At 42.3% G+C, this 16,087-nt stretch overlaps 1 protein-coding gene across 11 annotated transcripts in view; it reads left to right on the plus strand.

Annotated features, from left to right (window-relative positions):
• Itpr1 (inositol 1,4,5-trisphosphate receptor type 1) overlaps window positions 1–16,087 on the plus strand; it is a 341,711-nt gene that overhangs the window by 135,133 nt on the left and 190,491 nt on the right. For all 11 annotated transcript variants that reach the window (XM_005364968.3, XM_026788263.1, XM_013352965.2 and 8 more), the window contains exons 6-10: window positions 6,216–6,302; window positions 8,570–8,728; window positions 11,114–11,212; window positions 12,637–12,720; window positions 12,823–12,969. In XM_005364968.3, coding sequence (XP_005365025.1) covers window positions 6,216–6,302; window positions 8,570–8,728; window positions 11,114–11,212; window positions 12,637–12,720; window positions 12,823–12,969 — 576 coding nt within the window. The remainder of the gene's footprint in view (window positions 1–6,215; window positions 6,303–8,569; window positions 8,729–11,113; window positions 11,213–12,636; window positions 12,721–12,822; window positions 12,970–16,087) is intronic.

Genomic DNA, 16,087 nt, shown 5'->3' on the forward strand with positions numbered 1-16,087 from the left:
CGCTCACCTTTGACTGATCATAGATCCCATAAATCTGTCTCTACTCCAGCAATGAGATTACAAGCCTGTGCTTTCCTGCCTGGTGTTTGATGTAGATGTAGGTCTTGGGGATTGAACACGCAAGTCTTCATGTTGTCTGGCAAGCACTTTACCAACTAATCCATCTCCGAGTCCCTACACTAAACAAGCATATTTTAAATTCATGCTGTTAGTAAAAAGTGAATTAGAGACTTTTTTCTTTATATTATAAGGAGCTTAGAAGTGGTCTCACATAATGGCCCGTAAGTTTACTGCTTTCTGTGTTTGTTCAGTGACCTTGTTAGCAGACATGAAAAGTTGTAATTCATAGTTTGACAAATTTTTAACTGTGATCTTCCACAGTGTCTTTAAGGTAGTCTTTGGTTCTATCTCTACTTACTTCCTGTGTATTTTCCTTTTATTTTAGCCAGCTGTCCTTGCTCTTCAGTTTCACTTCTTTGTAATTAGTTTCTGTTTTGGAATAGTAGTACCTTTTTGATGGTTGACTTGACACTGATTTGTGCTCAGTCTTAGCATGGGTAGAACTGTCTGAGTTAGGGTTTCTATTGCAGCAACGAAACACCAGGAACAAAGCTAGTTGGGGAGAAGAGGGTTTATTCAGCTTTCATTTTACTGTTCATCACCAAAGAAAGTCAGGGCAGGAACCTGGAGGCAGGAGCTGATGCAGAGGCCATGGAAAGGTGCTGTTTCCTGGCTTGTTGCCCCTGACTTTCTTAGCCTGCTTTCTTAAAGAACCAAGGACTACCAGCCCAGGGATGGAACTACCCACAATGGGCTGCGCCATCCCCCGTCAATGACTAATTAAGAAAATGCTTCATAGACTTACCTACAGCCAGATCTTATGGAGGCATTTCCTCAACTGAAGCTCCTTCCAGCCAGCATATGGATTAAATATTTTAGGCTCTTAGGCCTTAGGCTGAGGCTTTTGGAATTTCTTGAGAATAAGAAAAGGTTCATGAGAATTTTCCATCTTCAAATCATTTGAGTCCAAAGAAGTGCTGTGCTACTCAAGAATTCTGTAAGCATGAAACTCACCACTGTGATATTTTGGGCATAGAAAAGCTCCATTTGCTTGGGTGTTTTATTTTCTTTTTTGAAAATATTTTATTTTCCTCAATCGATATTTTTTTTTATCTCTTCAGTTTCAATGCAGTATTAGCCGAGAACAGCTTAGTAGAAAAAAAAAAATCACTCTGTGTAAGTGCAAACTCTCATTCCAAATGAATCCAGGCTAGTGTTTGGAAAACTACCTGTGGAGACTACAGAGAGCTCTCTAGAGTAGGAAATACAGGGTGGAAATTGGGAGAATAAGGATGGGGTGGGGGCTGGGAGCAGAACTGAAGACCTGTATGGAGCCCATCACGGAGACTGAGTGCTGCTGTGTTGTCTGCAAGGCTCTACCACCAGAGATGACTGGAATTTCGTGGCTTTATCTTTGTATTAGTGAGAGTAGAGGACTGGCATCTCACTCAAAAAGAGCGAGAGAGAAATGGGTGACCCCTCTTTGGGCTGCTGTACATGTGGCTACCTGGCAGGGATTCCCACTGATAGACAAGTCATTGTCTTCCTGCACATGGTTGGGCTTGTGAGCTGAGATTGCTTCCTGTAATTTTCTCCAAAGCTCAGCTTTCTAAATTGCATGCGCCGCAGATAGAGCTTGAGAAGATGCGGAATTTGTAGGAATCATTATGGTTTTGATCCAGCCCACCTAAACCTTGTTTTAAAATCATTTTGAGAACATTGCTTAGTTTTAGAATCTTCTCCCTAATAATTGTTATTAAATTCTATTCTTTGTCAGTGTTCTGTTGCTGTGAAGACACACCATGACACAGCAGTTCTCTTAAAGGAAAACATTTAATTGGGTCATACTTATAGTTGAGAGGTTTGATAAATTATTATCATGATAGAAAGCATGAAAGGACGCAGGCAGACATGTACTGAAGAGGTAGCTGAGAATTCTACATCTGTACTGGCAGGCAGCAGGAGGACAGAGACACTGGACTTCTGTCTTGGGCCCTTGAAAATCCAAAGCCCGAGGCCCTCATCAGTGATACACTTCCTCCAATAAAGTCACACCTACTACTCCAAGAAGGCAAAAATTTCATAATCCCTATGAAGTAACACCACTCACTAATGACCAAGCATTCAACCTGTGAGCCTGAGGAGCCATTCCTACTCAAACCACCACATTCCATTCCCTGGCCTTCATAGGCTTGTAACCATATCAGAATGCAAAACTGCATTCAATCCAACTTCAGAAGTTCTGATAGTCAATGACAGTCTTAACACTGTTTAAAAGTTCAAGGTTTCAAAGTCTTTTCTGAGACTCACAGCAATCTCTTGACTGTAACCCCTTGTAAATTCAAAATCAAAACAAGCAGATCACATAGTTTCAACATAAAATGGCACAGGATATACATTGCCATTCTAAAATGGGAGGAAAGGGAACATAGTCAGGAAATTCTAGACCAAAGGAAGACCACAAAAACCAGCTGTGCAAACTCCAAACTGCATCTCTATATCTGATGTTAAAGTGCTCATCAAATCTCCAATTCATTTCAGCTTTGTTGACTTCAACACGCTCCTCTTTCTTGGGCTGGTTTCACACCAGGTCCCACAGCTTTGCTTGACTGCTAGCTCATGATTCTGGCAGCTCTGTTGTCTTGGGGTCTCCAAGGCAATCCAGGCATCACTACACAGCTTCACACGATGGCCTCTCTGGACCTCCATGCAGGGACACCCATGACACACACCTGATCTCTGCAGCTTTCCTTCACTGTGAGGGGAGATTCCATAACCCGTTTCTTCTATCCTTGACTCTAAAACCAGAACCATATGGCCAAATCTGCCAAATTTTTCTGCTTGCTGGGGTTGGAACATGGCCTTCTTGTTCAATTACATTTTCACCAGCTTTCTGTTTTCCATGGTTTCCTTCAGTGCCTAAACTTGGCTGTCCTGAAACTCACTCCATAGGCCAGGCTGGCCTTGAATGTTGTAAGTTTAGCTGGGTTGAATCTTAACCTGAGGTCACCTCTCGCTTTATCTCATCTAGCAACAGGCTTTTCTTTAATCTGTTTATCTCCTTGAATGTGGGACTTAACTCCATTATACTTCCTGGTTCCCCCTTTTTCCTCAAACTCTACATTGTATATTTTTTCTTGCTCAGCTTGCTCCTTTTCATTGTAGATCTGCATAAGACAGGCCACTAGTAACCAAGGGCACAATCAATACTAAGGTGTTTTGAAACTTTCTCTGTCCACACTGTTAATTCAAAACTCTTCAGTTTAGCCTCAGGAATATTTTTTTTTTGTGTGTGTGTGTGTGTGTGTGTGTGCAAGGGCCCAAAATAGCTACATTCTTCACCCAAATATCACAAGAACCATTTCTAGGCCACATATTAGTATTCTTCTCCTCTGAAATCTCTTGAGCTGTCCCCTACAGTTCAAATCACCCTTAGCACCATTGTCTTCTATGCTCCTACTAGTATGACCCATTAAGCTTAAAACATTCAAGTGCTTTTCTAATCCAAAAACCAAAGTCCACATTCTTCTAAACAAAAGCATGGTCAGGCCTATGACAGTGTTGGGTCCACGGGGGTCGCCAAAGATGTGGACAGACCACCAAAGTCAAATAAACCAGAAGCAAACTTTATTCCAGAAACCAGATTCCATGGGGCACAAAAAGCTTATCAGCTAGATGAGACCACAGCCAGAGATGGATTTTGTAAGGCTGTGGCAAAGGCCGGTTTCTGAACTCACCTTTTTTATAGTAGGGGCACCAAGCATTAGATCTGAACAAAGAATTTTTACAATCTTAAGGTAAAATTCAGATACAGATTGCTTACTTTACAATCTTTCTTAACACAGTTTTTCAGTTAAACTAGTGTTTGTACTTAATCTGCTGTCTCCCTTGGTATTTCCAGGTAGTATTTACTGAAGCCTGTGCTCTCCCCTTTGATACGGCCAGTTTCACATAGCAGGGATAAGGTATAACCCAAAGGTCATAGATCTATCTCCTGAAAGTTGACTCAGCTCATATCTATCAGTAATCAAAGATGGCTGGGCGTATTAGACTCTCAATTTGGAGAGAGATGTTTCAGCCTTGTAAATAGAGCTATGGGTTGTAAAGCAGAGTAACCCACTGTTAATAGTTAATCCTTAAGCTGCTGAGGAAGCTGCTGACAGTCTACTCTCATTCTCCTAGGCTTACAGCTTTATATTTCTTTATTTCTACATTCTTATTTTTGGAATCTACATTTTTTTAATATTCTTATTCTTGGACTCTTCAAGAGCAGTTGCCCAGTCCCTAGTACCAATTTCTATATTAGTCAGTGTCCTATTGCTGTGAAGAGACCCAATGACCATTGTCATCATGGCAGGAAACATGAGGGCATGCAGGCATGGTACTAGAGTAAAGCTGAGAGTTCTATATCTGGAACAGAAGGGGAGGAGAGAGAGAGAGAGAGAGAGAGAGAGAGAGAGAGAGAGACTGGGCACATCTTGTGCCCTTGATTGTGCAAAGCCCACCTCCTGGTGACACACTTCCTTCCTCTATCACGGCCACACCTACTCCAAGAAGGCCAGACCTCCTAGTCTCTGTCAAGTAGTGTCACTCCCCAGTGGCTAGGAATTCAAATCTATAAATCCACGGGGCCATTGCTATTCTACCCACCACATTATCTTATTGAAAGACTGGGAATATAACTTAGTGGTAAAACATTTGCCGAGCATGAGTGAGGCCCTGGGTTTTATCCCTAGTTTACAATAAGTAAATAAAAAAATTAATTAAAATGAAAGATTATTGAATGCTATGATATATCTTTCATAATCTTCTGTAATATTTGTGGTAGTGTGTTAATGCTTGTGAGTTCCCTTTTGTGGTAAGAACACCAACGAGGGTTTGCTAACATATCAACTTAGTTGGATGATAACATGCCCACAAAGGCCTGTGAAGATGAAGGTGTGTTCCCTATGAAAGGGACCCCATTGATATCTGGCAGTGTCTTACCTGACGAGAACATGGCAAACGAATGTTTCTGAAGTCGTAATACATTATTGGTTATTAGGCTGTCACCTTCTGTCATTTTCTGTATGTAATTCTGTCCTGTTGTGTTTCTTTGATGCATTTTAAGGATGATAGTGTGCTGCTTATTGTCCATGGTGTCAGTAGTTCCCCATTGCCGTATTGTGATATAGTAGTTCCTTTAACAATGCTTGGACAAAAGAATGAGAAAAAGCTGTTCATGGTGGTGGTCCCAGGAGCCCCTTCAAGTACCTTCTGTTTGCCCTTGCTACCTTTCTAAGCATGCCAGACTTGACTGCTAATTTTTCCAACCTTACTATAACTCCACAAACTAGGAGTTTAACCAAAATGCACACTTGTGGATTAGCTCTGTCACTTAATAAATTCATGATTAAAAACTAAAACTGAAGTAAAGCAAAATTTGTTATATACAATAGAGAAAATAGTTCACCCGAGCCCACTATACTCAACATCCAATTACCTGTGTGATATTGACCAAACCTTTAAATTTGACTGTTTCTTATTTAAAAATAGAGTAATCATCTTCCTTTTAAAGAGCTACATGAAAATTAGAGAGATTATGGTGAATAAATATTTGGCAGTAATCAATAATAGACCACATATAGTACAGTGAGCAGTCACTATACAGGGTGATGTATATGAGGTGTAAGTACTGCTTTTATTCTGGTTTTACAAATAAGGAAACAACCTCACAGCTGTTTCATAATAAAGTTCTCAAAACCACATGCTGCTCCAAATCGACTTTCCAATTCAATTTTTATTTTATTTCAAAGCCTTAAAGAATATTTCCAAATCACAAGAGGAATGCAAAAATTCTTTCTGTTCTTTCTCTGTTGTTAAAAGATATATACATGGTCTTGACTAGTTTTTCATAAGTCAAATGTCCATGACGTCCCTGAAGGAAAAGCTCATTTTAATAATCCCCAAAGGTCCTGACAGCTGAGACATAAGCCGGTGCATAAGCGAGGCTGAGTTAGATGAACTTCACAAAGCTCTTGGCTCATTTCACAGACCCTTGGGCTGTGCCCAGGGATTTGCTTGTTCCTCAGTTCTGGTGACAGTGGCTCTGTATTGCTGCAGAGGACTAGAACCCGTTTGCTCTTGGTGACCCGTCTTCCTTGTCAATGTTATAGCATGCTGCAGACCTGGAAAAGAAGCAGAATGAGACAGAAAACAGGAAATTGCTGGGGACCGTGATCCAGTACGGCAATGTGATCCAGGTAGGTGCAATCTGCTCTTCTTTTCTGAAGCTGAAGCATGAAGAAGAAAGAAACTGAGGAAGCAGCTGTGTCGCTTGTCATGCTATTTCCTTGGCAGTGGGGCTCCAATAGAGGCAGCTACTTTATTGAAAACAACCTAGACAACAACAGTAGCAAAAACAGCGACAATCGCCTCATGTTTCTTGTTGTATCACTGGGGCATTTTCTTGGTTTGTGTCACGGTGTAAGCATTTTCTTTCTCAGCCAATTACTGGTCACGTGTGTCCAGATGGTTCAAATGGGAAACGCCGTGCCTGAAGAAGACCCTAATTGTAATGGTTTGACTTAATTTATGATGCTTGGGAGTTCTCTGTGTTTAGTGAAAATTGAATGCCCTGTAAATTTTAGCTTTTGTTCAGAGCTGTTTGCCAGAGAAAAGAAAAAGAGTTCTTTGCACACAAATATATGTATTTACAAGGTTTCATGCAGCACAGGCTGGCCTCATGCTCATCAGGTAGCTGCTTGACCCTTAATTCTTGACCTTTCTACCTCCACTCTCCAAGCATTGGGATTACTTTACAAAACTTTAATCATCTGTACCCTCTTTAATAAATCGTTTATTAATCAAAAGTATTTCACAACTGTTGACATATTTTGTGGTTGTTTGAGTCACCTGATATCTCTGTACCCTTGAACCTGCAATGAATAACACAGTCCAAAGAGGCTTCCACAGGTCTTTACCAGAAGGTTCTGATCAGACCTGGCCCAGTCTTAGAGATGAGTTTGTGAGGAAATCCTAGGGATCATCTTAACATACCCAGTTCCCAGATCATTTTAACCCAGGCACAGCGACAGTAGTTATATCTGCTAAGTACTCTGTCCATCTGTTATCTGTTCCAGCTTTTGCAACCTTGTAAATTACTAAAAAGAAAGGATTTTTTTCGTATTTTTATCGCTATTAGGTATAGAGCAGTGCAACTAAAAAATGTTTTACAACTTTGTGATTTTTTTTTTTAAAAAATGGGAATTGCAGAAGTTAACTTATAGTTTTGCTAAGTTGCCTAGGATTGCCCTGATCTTACTAGGATTACAGGTATTGGAGTTATCATTCCTGGCTAATGCTTTTTGATTAAATGGTTACTTGGGTTCGGTCTTAGTAATAGCTCTTGAAATCTATTACTACAAAGATCAGGTTGTCACTCCTCCCTGTCCCTTTGAAGTTCTGTTCTGCTATTAAGCTAGGCCAGTGTTCTATGGCTCAGAGTAGAAGACACTCAGTTGGTTAGGCTGGAGAAATGGGAGGCACCAAGGATGAAAAAATTTCGTGGGAGATGCTGACAGCTAATCCATGCCAAAACATTGGTAATCATTTCTTCTTCCAGGGTAGTTTGAAATGATCTCAGCTTTATTCTGTTCTCAGGCTCACCTGTGGGAAAGTAAGCCTGTGTGTGGAGGGTTAGAGGCCATTCACCAAGGGAGCACCAAGGGCCTTGGAGGACATTACTCGCTCCCGTTTCTCTTGGTCATAGGCTTTCCAGGACTCACAAATTAACACCTCCACTCTCAGCAACACCATCAGTAGATCTGTGGGTCCCTTAAGGGTGCTCGTGTGTTCTCATGTAAACAGGAGATATGGCAGCCACAGTGGAGTCACAAGCTGGCCTTCTCTAGAGCCGGGGAAGTCTTGCTTTCCTGTTTTCTCTTTTACCTACCAACACGGGGAACCTTAGTAATACTTACTGGCCCAGATTATTAGACAAACTTTCCTATTTGGATCTTCTCTCCTCCCATGCTTCATGAAATCATCATCCCAGGGTAAAGAATAATGTGCTGGGAACATTGACGGTGGATTTCCAGGGTCACCCCGTTCATCACAAGGGATAACAATCGTTGATAGCATTGCCCTTTAAATCCGGCTATTGCCTATTGACATAATTACTTCCCCTTGTGTATCAGTGACTAGTCAGACCACAGTTCCTAGCCCCGTCCACAAGGTGATGGCATGCCTCTCTAGCAGCTTCCAGATGATGGCGTAACTGGCTTCTGCATTATCTATCTCGTCCAAGGCCACACTGGTAAAAAGGCAGACGATTTTTCCTTCCCTCCTGCCCTCTTCTCTGCTTCCTTCACTGTTCCTTTTCTTGTTCCTAGCATTAGGTACTTTGTGTTTCTCCTGCTTCTCAAACAGCTCGGTGTTGGGAGGAAATGTTTGATAAGTATTTTATATGACCAAAAGAGCTATGGCAGAGTAGACTCGCTCATGCCTTATTCTCTTGGTGGATTTTTAGCTCCTGCATTTGAAAAGCAATAAATACCTAACCGTGAATAAGAGGCTTCCGGCCCTGCTAGAGAAGAACGCCATGAGAGTGACACTGGACGAGGCTGGAAACGAAGGGTCCTGGTTTTACATTCAACCGTTCTACAAGCTGCGCTCCATCGGGGACAGTGTAAGTGCAGCTTCCCCACCAGGAAATGCCCCATGTCTTGCTTCCAGCCCTCACTTGCTTGAGGCTCAACTAAGAGAAGTTTAGCATTGGAGCCACAGGCAGAAGAAGAGATCCGATTGCTATGGAAACTGGTGTTTGGGAAACAAGGAAACGAGAAGAGAAGTGTGACCTAAATACAGTTGCTGTTTTTCCTTCTGGGCCTCTGCAAAAAATCCCATTACCTCAGTGATTTTACCCTGAGAACAGCCATCCTGAATTAATATCCTGGTTGAGGATCCCTTGCCATTCCATTTCCATGAGTGCACCAGAAATATCCAGCTATTTTGGAGATACCAAAGGACAGAAAGTGGAAAGGCCTTAGTAGGGAATGGGAGTGGATTGCATGCTTACCCCATGCTTCCTGAGTCAGTAAGCAGGGCTGCTTCTCCATCTCTTTCAACTGCAGTAGCCGCCTGGGATTCTGGACAATACAGAGCCACAGGAATCCCTTTGCAAGGCAACTGAGAACACTCTGGATATCTGTTAGTTAAATTAGTCAGTCATTACGTGGGCACATACTTAGCGGTGAATATGTTTAAATGCTATCAACTGCGTACTTGACCTTGTTAAGGTTCTAAAATAGATGCTTTAAGGGGAAAAAAAATAAAAAGAAATTGGCACCTTAAACAGCATGAGTGTTCTGGAAATACTCACCTACCCTTTACTTTAAACTAGGTTTCAAGCCAGGTGGTGGTGGTGCACACCTTTAATCCCAGCACTTGGGAGGCAGAGGCAGGTGGATCTCTGTGAGTTCATAGCTAGCCTGGTCTACAGAAGTGAGTTCCAGGATAACCAGGGCTACACAGAGTACACCTTGTTTTAAACTGCCCCCCTCCCCGCTCCCATCCAAAAAAAAAAAAAAAAAAAAAAAAAAAAAAAAAAAAAACCTACACACCAAAAAAACCCAAGTTTTGACATTTTTTAGTAATGCCATTTAAGTTTATAATCTGTGGTCAGTTTAAATATTTTGTGATTGTATGCATATCATCTAACAGTAGCAAGCTGGTCTCTCACTGCTGGCCTACAGTGAATATTGAGCCACAAGTGATAGGTTCTTTTTAATGAACTTAGATTCATTTCAGGTTATAGAAAATCTGACCATATATATTTCTAAAATGTATCATTCTCAAAATAATGTGGGTTTTATCTTGTAAGAAGACAGACATTGCTTTTGTTTCCTTTCCTTCTTCTCCCACCGTCAAAAGAAAATGCAGGGCTGAGGAGGTGGCTTGCTGTATAAGCATGAGGAGCTGAGTTCAAATCCCAAGTCTCCACATACATAAAAGCCAGTCTTGCCTGTGTGTGCCTTCAACCCCAGCATTGCGAGAGCAGAACAGGCAGATCCTTGAACTCCCTAGCCAGCCAGCCTCACTGAGAAAAAGAACTTAGTTTCCTTGAGAGAACTTGTCTCAAAGAGATAAGGTAGAGAATGATACAGGCTGTCCTACATCTTTGTCATTTTTGTCTGGACTACACACACACACACACACACACTTGATAATGTACCGAGATCTGAGATTTGTTTTTAGCAAATCTTTGCTTTTCTGTCATTGTCATTTAATGTGTTTGACTTAGTTAAGATTACGACATGAATAGTTACCTTTTTAAAAATAGTTTCTCCCATCTAATAGGGTTTGACCTATTCGTGCCTCAGTGCTTTAAGGGTGTCAGTTTAGATAGGAGGTCGGACTAGAAAGGATCAGGCTGTGTGACACCTAAGGGTAGGTATGAGTCTCTGGTCAGGCATTTGTTTCAGTTATACAACATTATCTTTAAGTGTCTATTGCTGGGGACCAAAGAAATGGCCTGTAACTCCAGTTGCATGGAATCTAAAGCACTCTCTGGCTTCCATGGAACAGAATATACATGGTACACAGACAAGGTGGGCACTCTCATGTACACGCAATAAAATAAAAATAAACCTTTAAAACGTAAAAGCCATTTATTGCTATAAAGGAATTCTATTAGAAAATAGATTTCTTATGTTGTAATCACAGTTCTGAAGATCGTTGCTCTAGAAACATGACTATGACTTCATTCTTTCAAGCATAAAGATCGCTCAAAATAGTATCCTGCTTTCCCTAAAATTGAGTTGAGTTTATTTATACAAGTGTCTCAACTAAATACCAAAAAACCCTTTCTTAGTGCGCTGGACCAACTTGCAAAGTATTTATAAGCAGCAACAGTTGTGCATTGAAATCCAGCCTCAGCCGTCTTTCAGAACACGAGCCGTACTTGCGCGGATCGGCTTGTAAAAGTTGTATGTCCCGAGATAGATGGCCTCCCAGGACCATGCTGCACTACCATTCTTCCCTTTGCAAAGCTCTGTTGCTCCTTTCTTTTCAGGTGGTCATAGGTGACAAGGTGGTCTTGAACCCCGTCAATGCTGGCCAGCCTCTGCACGCCAGCACCCATCAACTGGTGGATAACCCAGGGTGCAATGAGGTAAGGACGTTTGAAAAAGTCCATGTCCCTGTATATGGATGAGCTTGTGCCCCAGGAACAGGCCTTGTGGGACCAGAGTGTATGTGCACTGCATGTGACTTCCGCAGCAACTCAGGCATTCTGCAGGGGAAGAGCTCAAGGCCCACAGTTGGGTAGCATGAGTTTTGTAGGTCTGTAAATTTTGCATCACTGAATAATCATTCTCTAATTTGTTAATACCTGTAAAGTCCTTTTGCCACTTTTCCCCTAGCTTAGCTGTAGGGGCACAGTTTGCCAAGTTGTCTTCCTAAGTAGAGTACCTTTTTTAATCCTAAAGAGGTGGCAATTCAGGCATGCACAGCCCTGCTGGGGGGATCGAGTTTTTAGCTGTACATTGCTAAGCCTCTCACCAGGCAGTTGCAGACCTGGGGTTGTAGCTCTCTTGTGCTAGAAAATCTGTATCACGGAGAGGACATGAGCTCTAGATTGAGAAAGATGTGAGTTCAAATCTCAGTCTGTGGTTCCTGAGCTCTGATCCATCGGTGAGTTTCTCTCTCTCTCTCTCTGTGTCCATAGTCTGAAAGGAGGGTAGAGTTTCTTAGGGTGCCGCTAAGGATGAGGTGAGATGGTGAGATGGTGTTAGTACGCCCTAGCTGTGTGATTTTACAAATGAGTGCTCTTGCTGCTGCTAACAAGCACTAACATTTTCACTTGTAGGCCCCAGGCTCATTTCTTGGTATCTCATTCCATCTTCAAAGTATTTGATTTCATTTGGCCTTTACATTTATTTGTAGCTGTAGAACCAGAGACTTGGAGGAAAAGAAGGCAGGGTTCCCAAAGGGGTAGGAGAAAACCAGGGCTTGAACCTTCAAGTCAGATTTGGAGCATCTGTAGTGATGGGTATAAATAGGTTATTTGTTACCCAAATTTGTTGCTCATTTCTTACTCCCCAGATGGCTTTTCTGGTTCTTTGTTCTCCTTGGTGTCTGTATTTATGGCCTATTAGCTGCTCTTCTCATTGCCTTGACAAAGTACCTGAAACAAAGCAAATAAGGGTTGTTGTTCACAGGCATGGTGGGGAGGACGTGGAGATGGGAGAGGCACAGCTCAAAAGTGTTAGGCTGTGCATTCCTCCATAGAACAGGCATCAGAGAGAGAGGACAGGAAGCTAGGCCAGGCCATAAACCTCATGGCTTTCTACTCTAGAGCCCTACTTCCTGCAGCTAGGTCCCTCCTCTTGAAGGTTCCAAATTTGCCAAAACAGCTCCACCAGCTGGGGACCATGCTTTCAGACGTGAGCATACAGGGACATCATAGCTATCTGAACTATAACGAGAGGTTTGTACTGAAGCCCAGCCTTCCTGGCTACAGTGAGGAACTTTGGGACTGAATGATATCGTGATTCTAGGAGCTATGTGAAAAATTAACTCTGCTTTGCGTTCTAGGTCAACTCTGTCAACTGCAACACAAGCTGGAAAATCGTCCTTTTCATGAAATGGAGTGATAACAAAGATGACATTTTAAAGGGAGTAAGTTGGATGCTTTTTGGCACTCTGCTTTTCTCAGGACATCAAGCTGGTTTTCTTTTCAAATTCATTTTCCCCTTACTCCCATCTTGCACGGACATACAGGGTGATGTGGTGAGGCTCTTCCACGCTGAGCAAGAGAAGTTTCTCACATGCGATGAGCACAGGAAGAAGCAGCATGTCTTCCTGAGGACAACCGGCCGACAGTCAGCCACCTCGGCCACCAGTTCCAAAGCCCTGTGGGAGGTGGAGGTAAGGAGTGGACCAGCAGAAGTGTGGTGACAGTGGCGTGGGGCGTGGGGGCTGGGAATGCAAGTGCTGGAGTTCAGAGTAAACCTCTCTGCAGATGTGCTTCTAAATCATATCCAAGCATTTATTAACAAACAAGCAAGCAAGCAAACAAACAAACAAACAAAAACCGAGTAGAGATGGCCCAAGAAAACATGCGCACCGTGATATACTAGATGGATGGTACATGGCCCCATGGAGAAAGATAATATCTACGCATTCTTTCCCTGAGTCACCAGACGTGGCTGTTTCTTACTTTCCCTTTCCTCTTCTGTCCTCCCACCTTCTTTTGCTTGTTTATCTGTCACAGTATTATTCAATCCAATAATCCACCTGGCATTGATCAATGCATGGCTCCCACACTGGTGTTGGGACTCAAGTTGTGAGACAGTGTCTTCTATAGATAACGGAGAAGCTGTACTCATGATATCTGAACAATATGGTTACCTAAAGAAGACCTGAAAAAAATGGCATCATCAGTTGACCTACCTTGGTGGATGGAAGAGAATCTCAAAAGACCACACTTCAAGGGCTACAGCAAAGTAGTGGCCACAGAGAGAGGAGTTGTCGTCCTCTCCAGGGACAAGCCCTCTGATAGGTTACCCAATCCTAAGTGATCAAGACCTAAGTGTTTATACCCGTGAGCAACATTGAATTAACTTCGCAAGTTCAAATAACAACAAGAATAATATAAACAACAACAACAACAATAATAATGCAAGAGGTCATGGATTTGAAAAGAGTACTTAGAGAGTGGAGGGAAATCTTGTAATTTCAGCACACATGCATGAAATTCTCAAAAAATAAATTAAAAACAAAGGAAATGAGCATTCTGATAGCAGGCGTACTCAGCAGGGTGGCCTAGGTGACAGGAGGGGCATTTCATGTGCTCTGGAGGTTTTGGTAAAGAAGAATGAACTGAGTAAGGATTAAGATTTCTAAATGTTATTGGATGGTTCCAATCCACTGGTCACACAAAAGGCCCTGTTAAAATGCATCACAAAACAAAACCTAAAGTCATGATCTGGGAAAGGGGGAGGTAGAGGGGAGGGGATGAGAGCTGATAGCGAAGGAGGTAGAGAAGAGAGCCAGGTGGAGGGGGTAAACAGAACAAATGGATTATATGCATGCATTGAATTGTCAAATAATTGTCATTGAGAGAATTAGCATCTGAGCTTGTATCTACTAGATAATCTACATTTTGGAAGGGAGATAAGTGGGGTTGGTCATGTCATGGAAGGCTAGGAACTGGAAACAGAATATGATACAGCCTTGGCACAATATCATTGGCTAACCCGACTTTGGGACAACACAGTATGAACATGGGAAAATGAACTCATTGGAGACCAGAGAGCCTCAAATTGCACCTTTCAAGACTGCAGGGCATTGGGAATGTCACTCACAGGCAGGAAGAAGTGTGGCAAAGTGTTTTGAGTAACAGCACAGTCAGCATGCTGCTCACAGAAGATGGTAATTCTGTTCTGAGGCATAGGCTTGTAAGACCAAGAAAAAGTTTATTTGAATGTTTGGTCATAGAGATATTGAGAGCATGAAGGAAGGCAGAGCCATCCTCCCTACTTGAAATCTCCCTCTGAGTGGCTGCATTTCTGTCTCTACTTGCCAACTTTCTTCCTTCTCCCTCCTTCTGGCCTTGATTATGTCATATCTTGGTTGAAATCAAGACAAATACAGCAAAATACGCAAGTCATAAACACAAAATTCTGTGTTTGTTTACACATCTCCTCAGCCAAGGAGCCAGCACCCAGATCAAAAGCCAGAAGAAGAGTAGCCCCAAAGATGTCCCTCAGCATGTTCCTGGTCACTCCTGGTTTTCTCCTGGATAGGTGGCCTCCAATAGGTAGCCAGCTTCTTCTTCTTGAATGTCACAGTGCAGCCTTTAGGCTAAGCAGTCCTCACTTAGTCTGTGTCATTGTCTCCTTCAGACGGTCCATTCCTTTGTCTTACCTCAGGGTGTTCTGTTGTTGCATCCCACGCAGCTTGCAGATGTACCATTTGTTGATGGCATTTGAGGGGTTCTAATTGGGAGCTGAATAAAGCTTCAGAGCCATTTGTGCTTAGACGTAAGCTTTCATGTGTTCACATGCGTACAAGTGAAATCATTGGAGCCCATATTGGGTATACATTTAACATTATAAGAAGTTGCCAGTCTGAATCCAGGCATGGTGACATTTCTCTATTTCCACCATTTGGGAGCCAAGGATAGCTGTGAGTTCAAGATCAAGCTGGCTCACCTGTAGAGACCCTGACCAAAACCAAAACTAAAAGGGAACTGAGAACAAAAATGAAATTGCCCAGCTGTTTTGTAAAGTGGAAAGAATATTTTTTATTTTTGCCAGCAGTTCACAAAGTTTGTTATTCCTTCCAATTCTCAACCATGAGCACTCAATATGATCATTCCTTTCCACATTAACCATTGAAATAGATGTGAAGGAAGGTGACACACCTTGTGTGCCCCACCCTCTCCCCCCAGGTGAGCAGTTATGCTGCTAATTTTCCTCTGATTTATTGTCTGTGCATCTTTTCTGGCAAAGGCTCTGCTCAAATACTTTGCCCATTTAAATATGTTCTTTCTTTTCTTTTTTCTGGATAAAGAAATAGGCTCATTTTGGTATTGTATAGATAATTTGCTGCAGTTGCTATGATGAAAAGACACCTCTGTCTCTGTCCATCTGTTCATCCGGCTGTCCATCCATCCATCTACCATTTTGGGGGGAGCTTCTCTCTCTGTTTTCTTTCCCTTCTCCTCTCCACATCTGTAGCATTTGTTCTTTGGCTGCTCTTCACATATGTTTAGGGCCAGTCAATCCAGTTGGATTACAAGCTCTGTGAGAGCTAGAACTTTCTTCTTGATCACTGATATCCTCCTTGTTCCCACCCTAGGGAGTTTTTTTTTTCTTCTTCTTCTTTGTGTGCTTTTCCTTTGCATTCAAAACAATGTCATGAGAAGAACAAAGTGGACAGAGGAAGAAGGGGGCAGGAAGAAGAAGTCAGGGAAGGGGAGGGAAGCAGAAAGAAAGAAGCAGGAAGAAGTCAGAGTGGGATGGAAACAGGATGGAAACAG

Source organism: Microtus ochrogaster, unplaced genomic scaffold (assembly GCF_000317375.1).
Source record: "Microtus ochrogaster isolate Prairie Vole_2 unplaced genomic scaffold, MicOch1.0 UNK1, whole genome shotgun sequence".
NCBI classification, from domain to species: Eukaryota; Metazoa; Chordata; class Mammalia; order Rodentia; family Cricetidae; genus Microtus; species Microtus ochrogaster.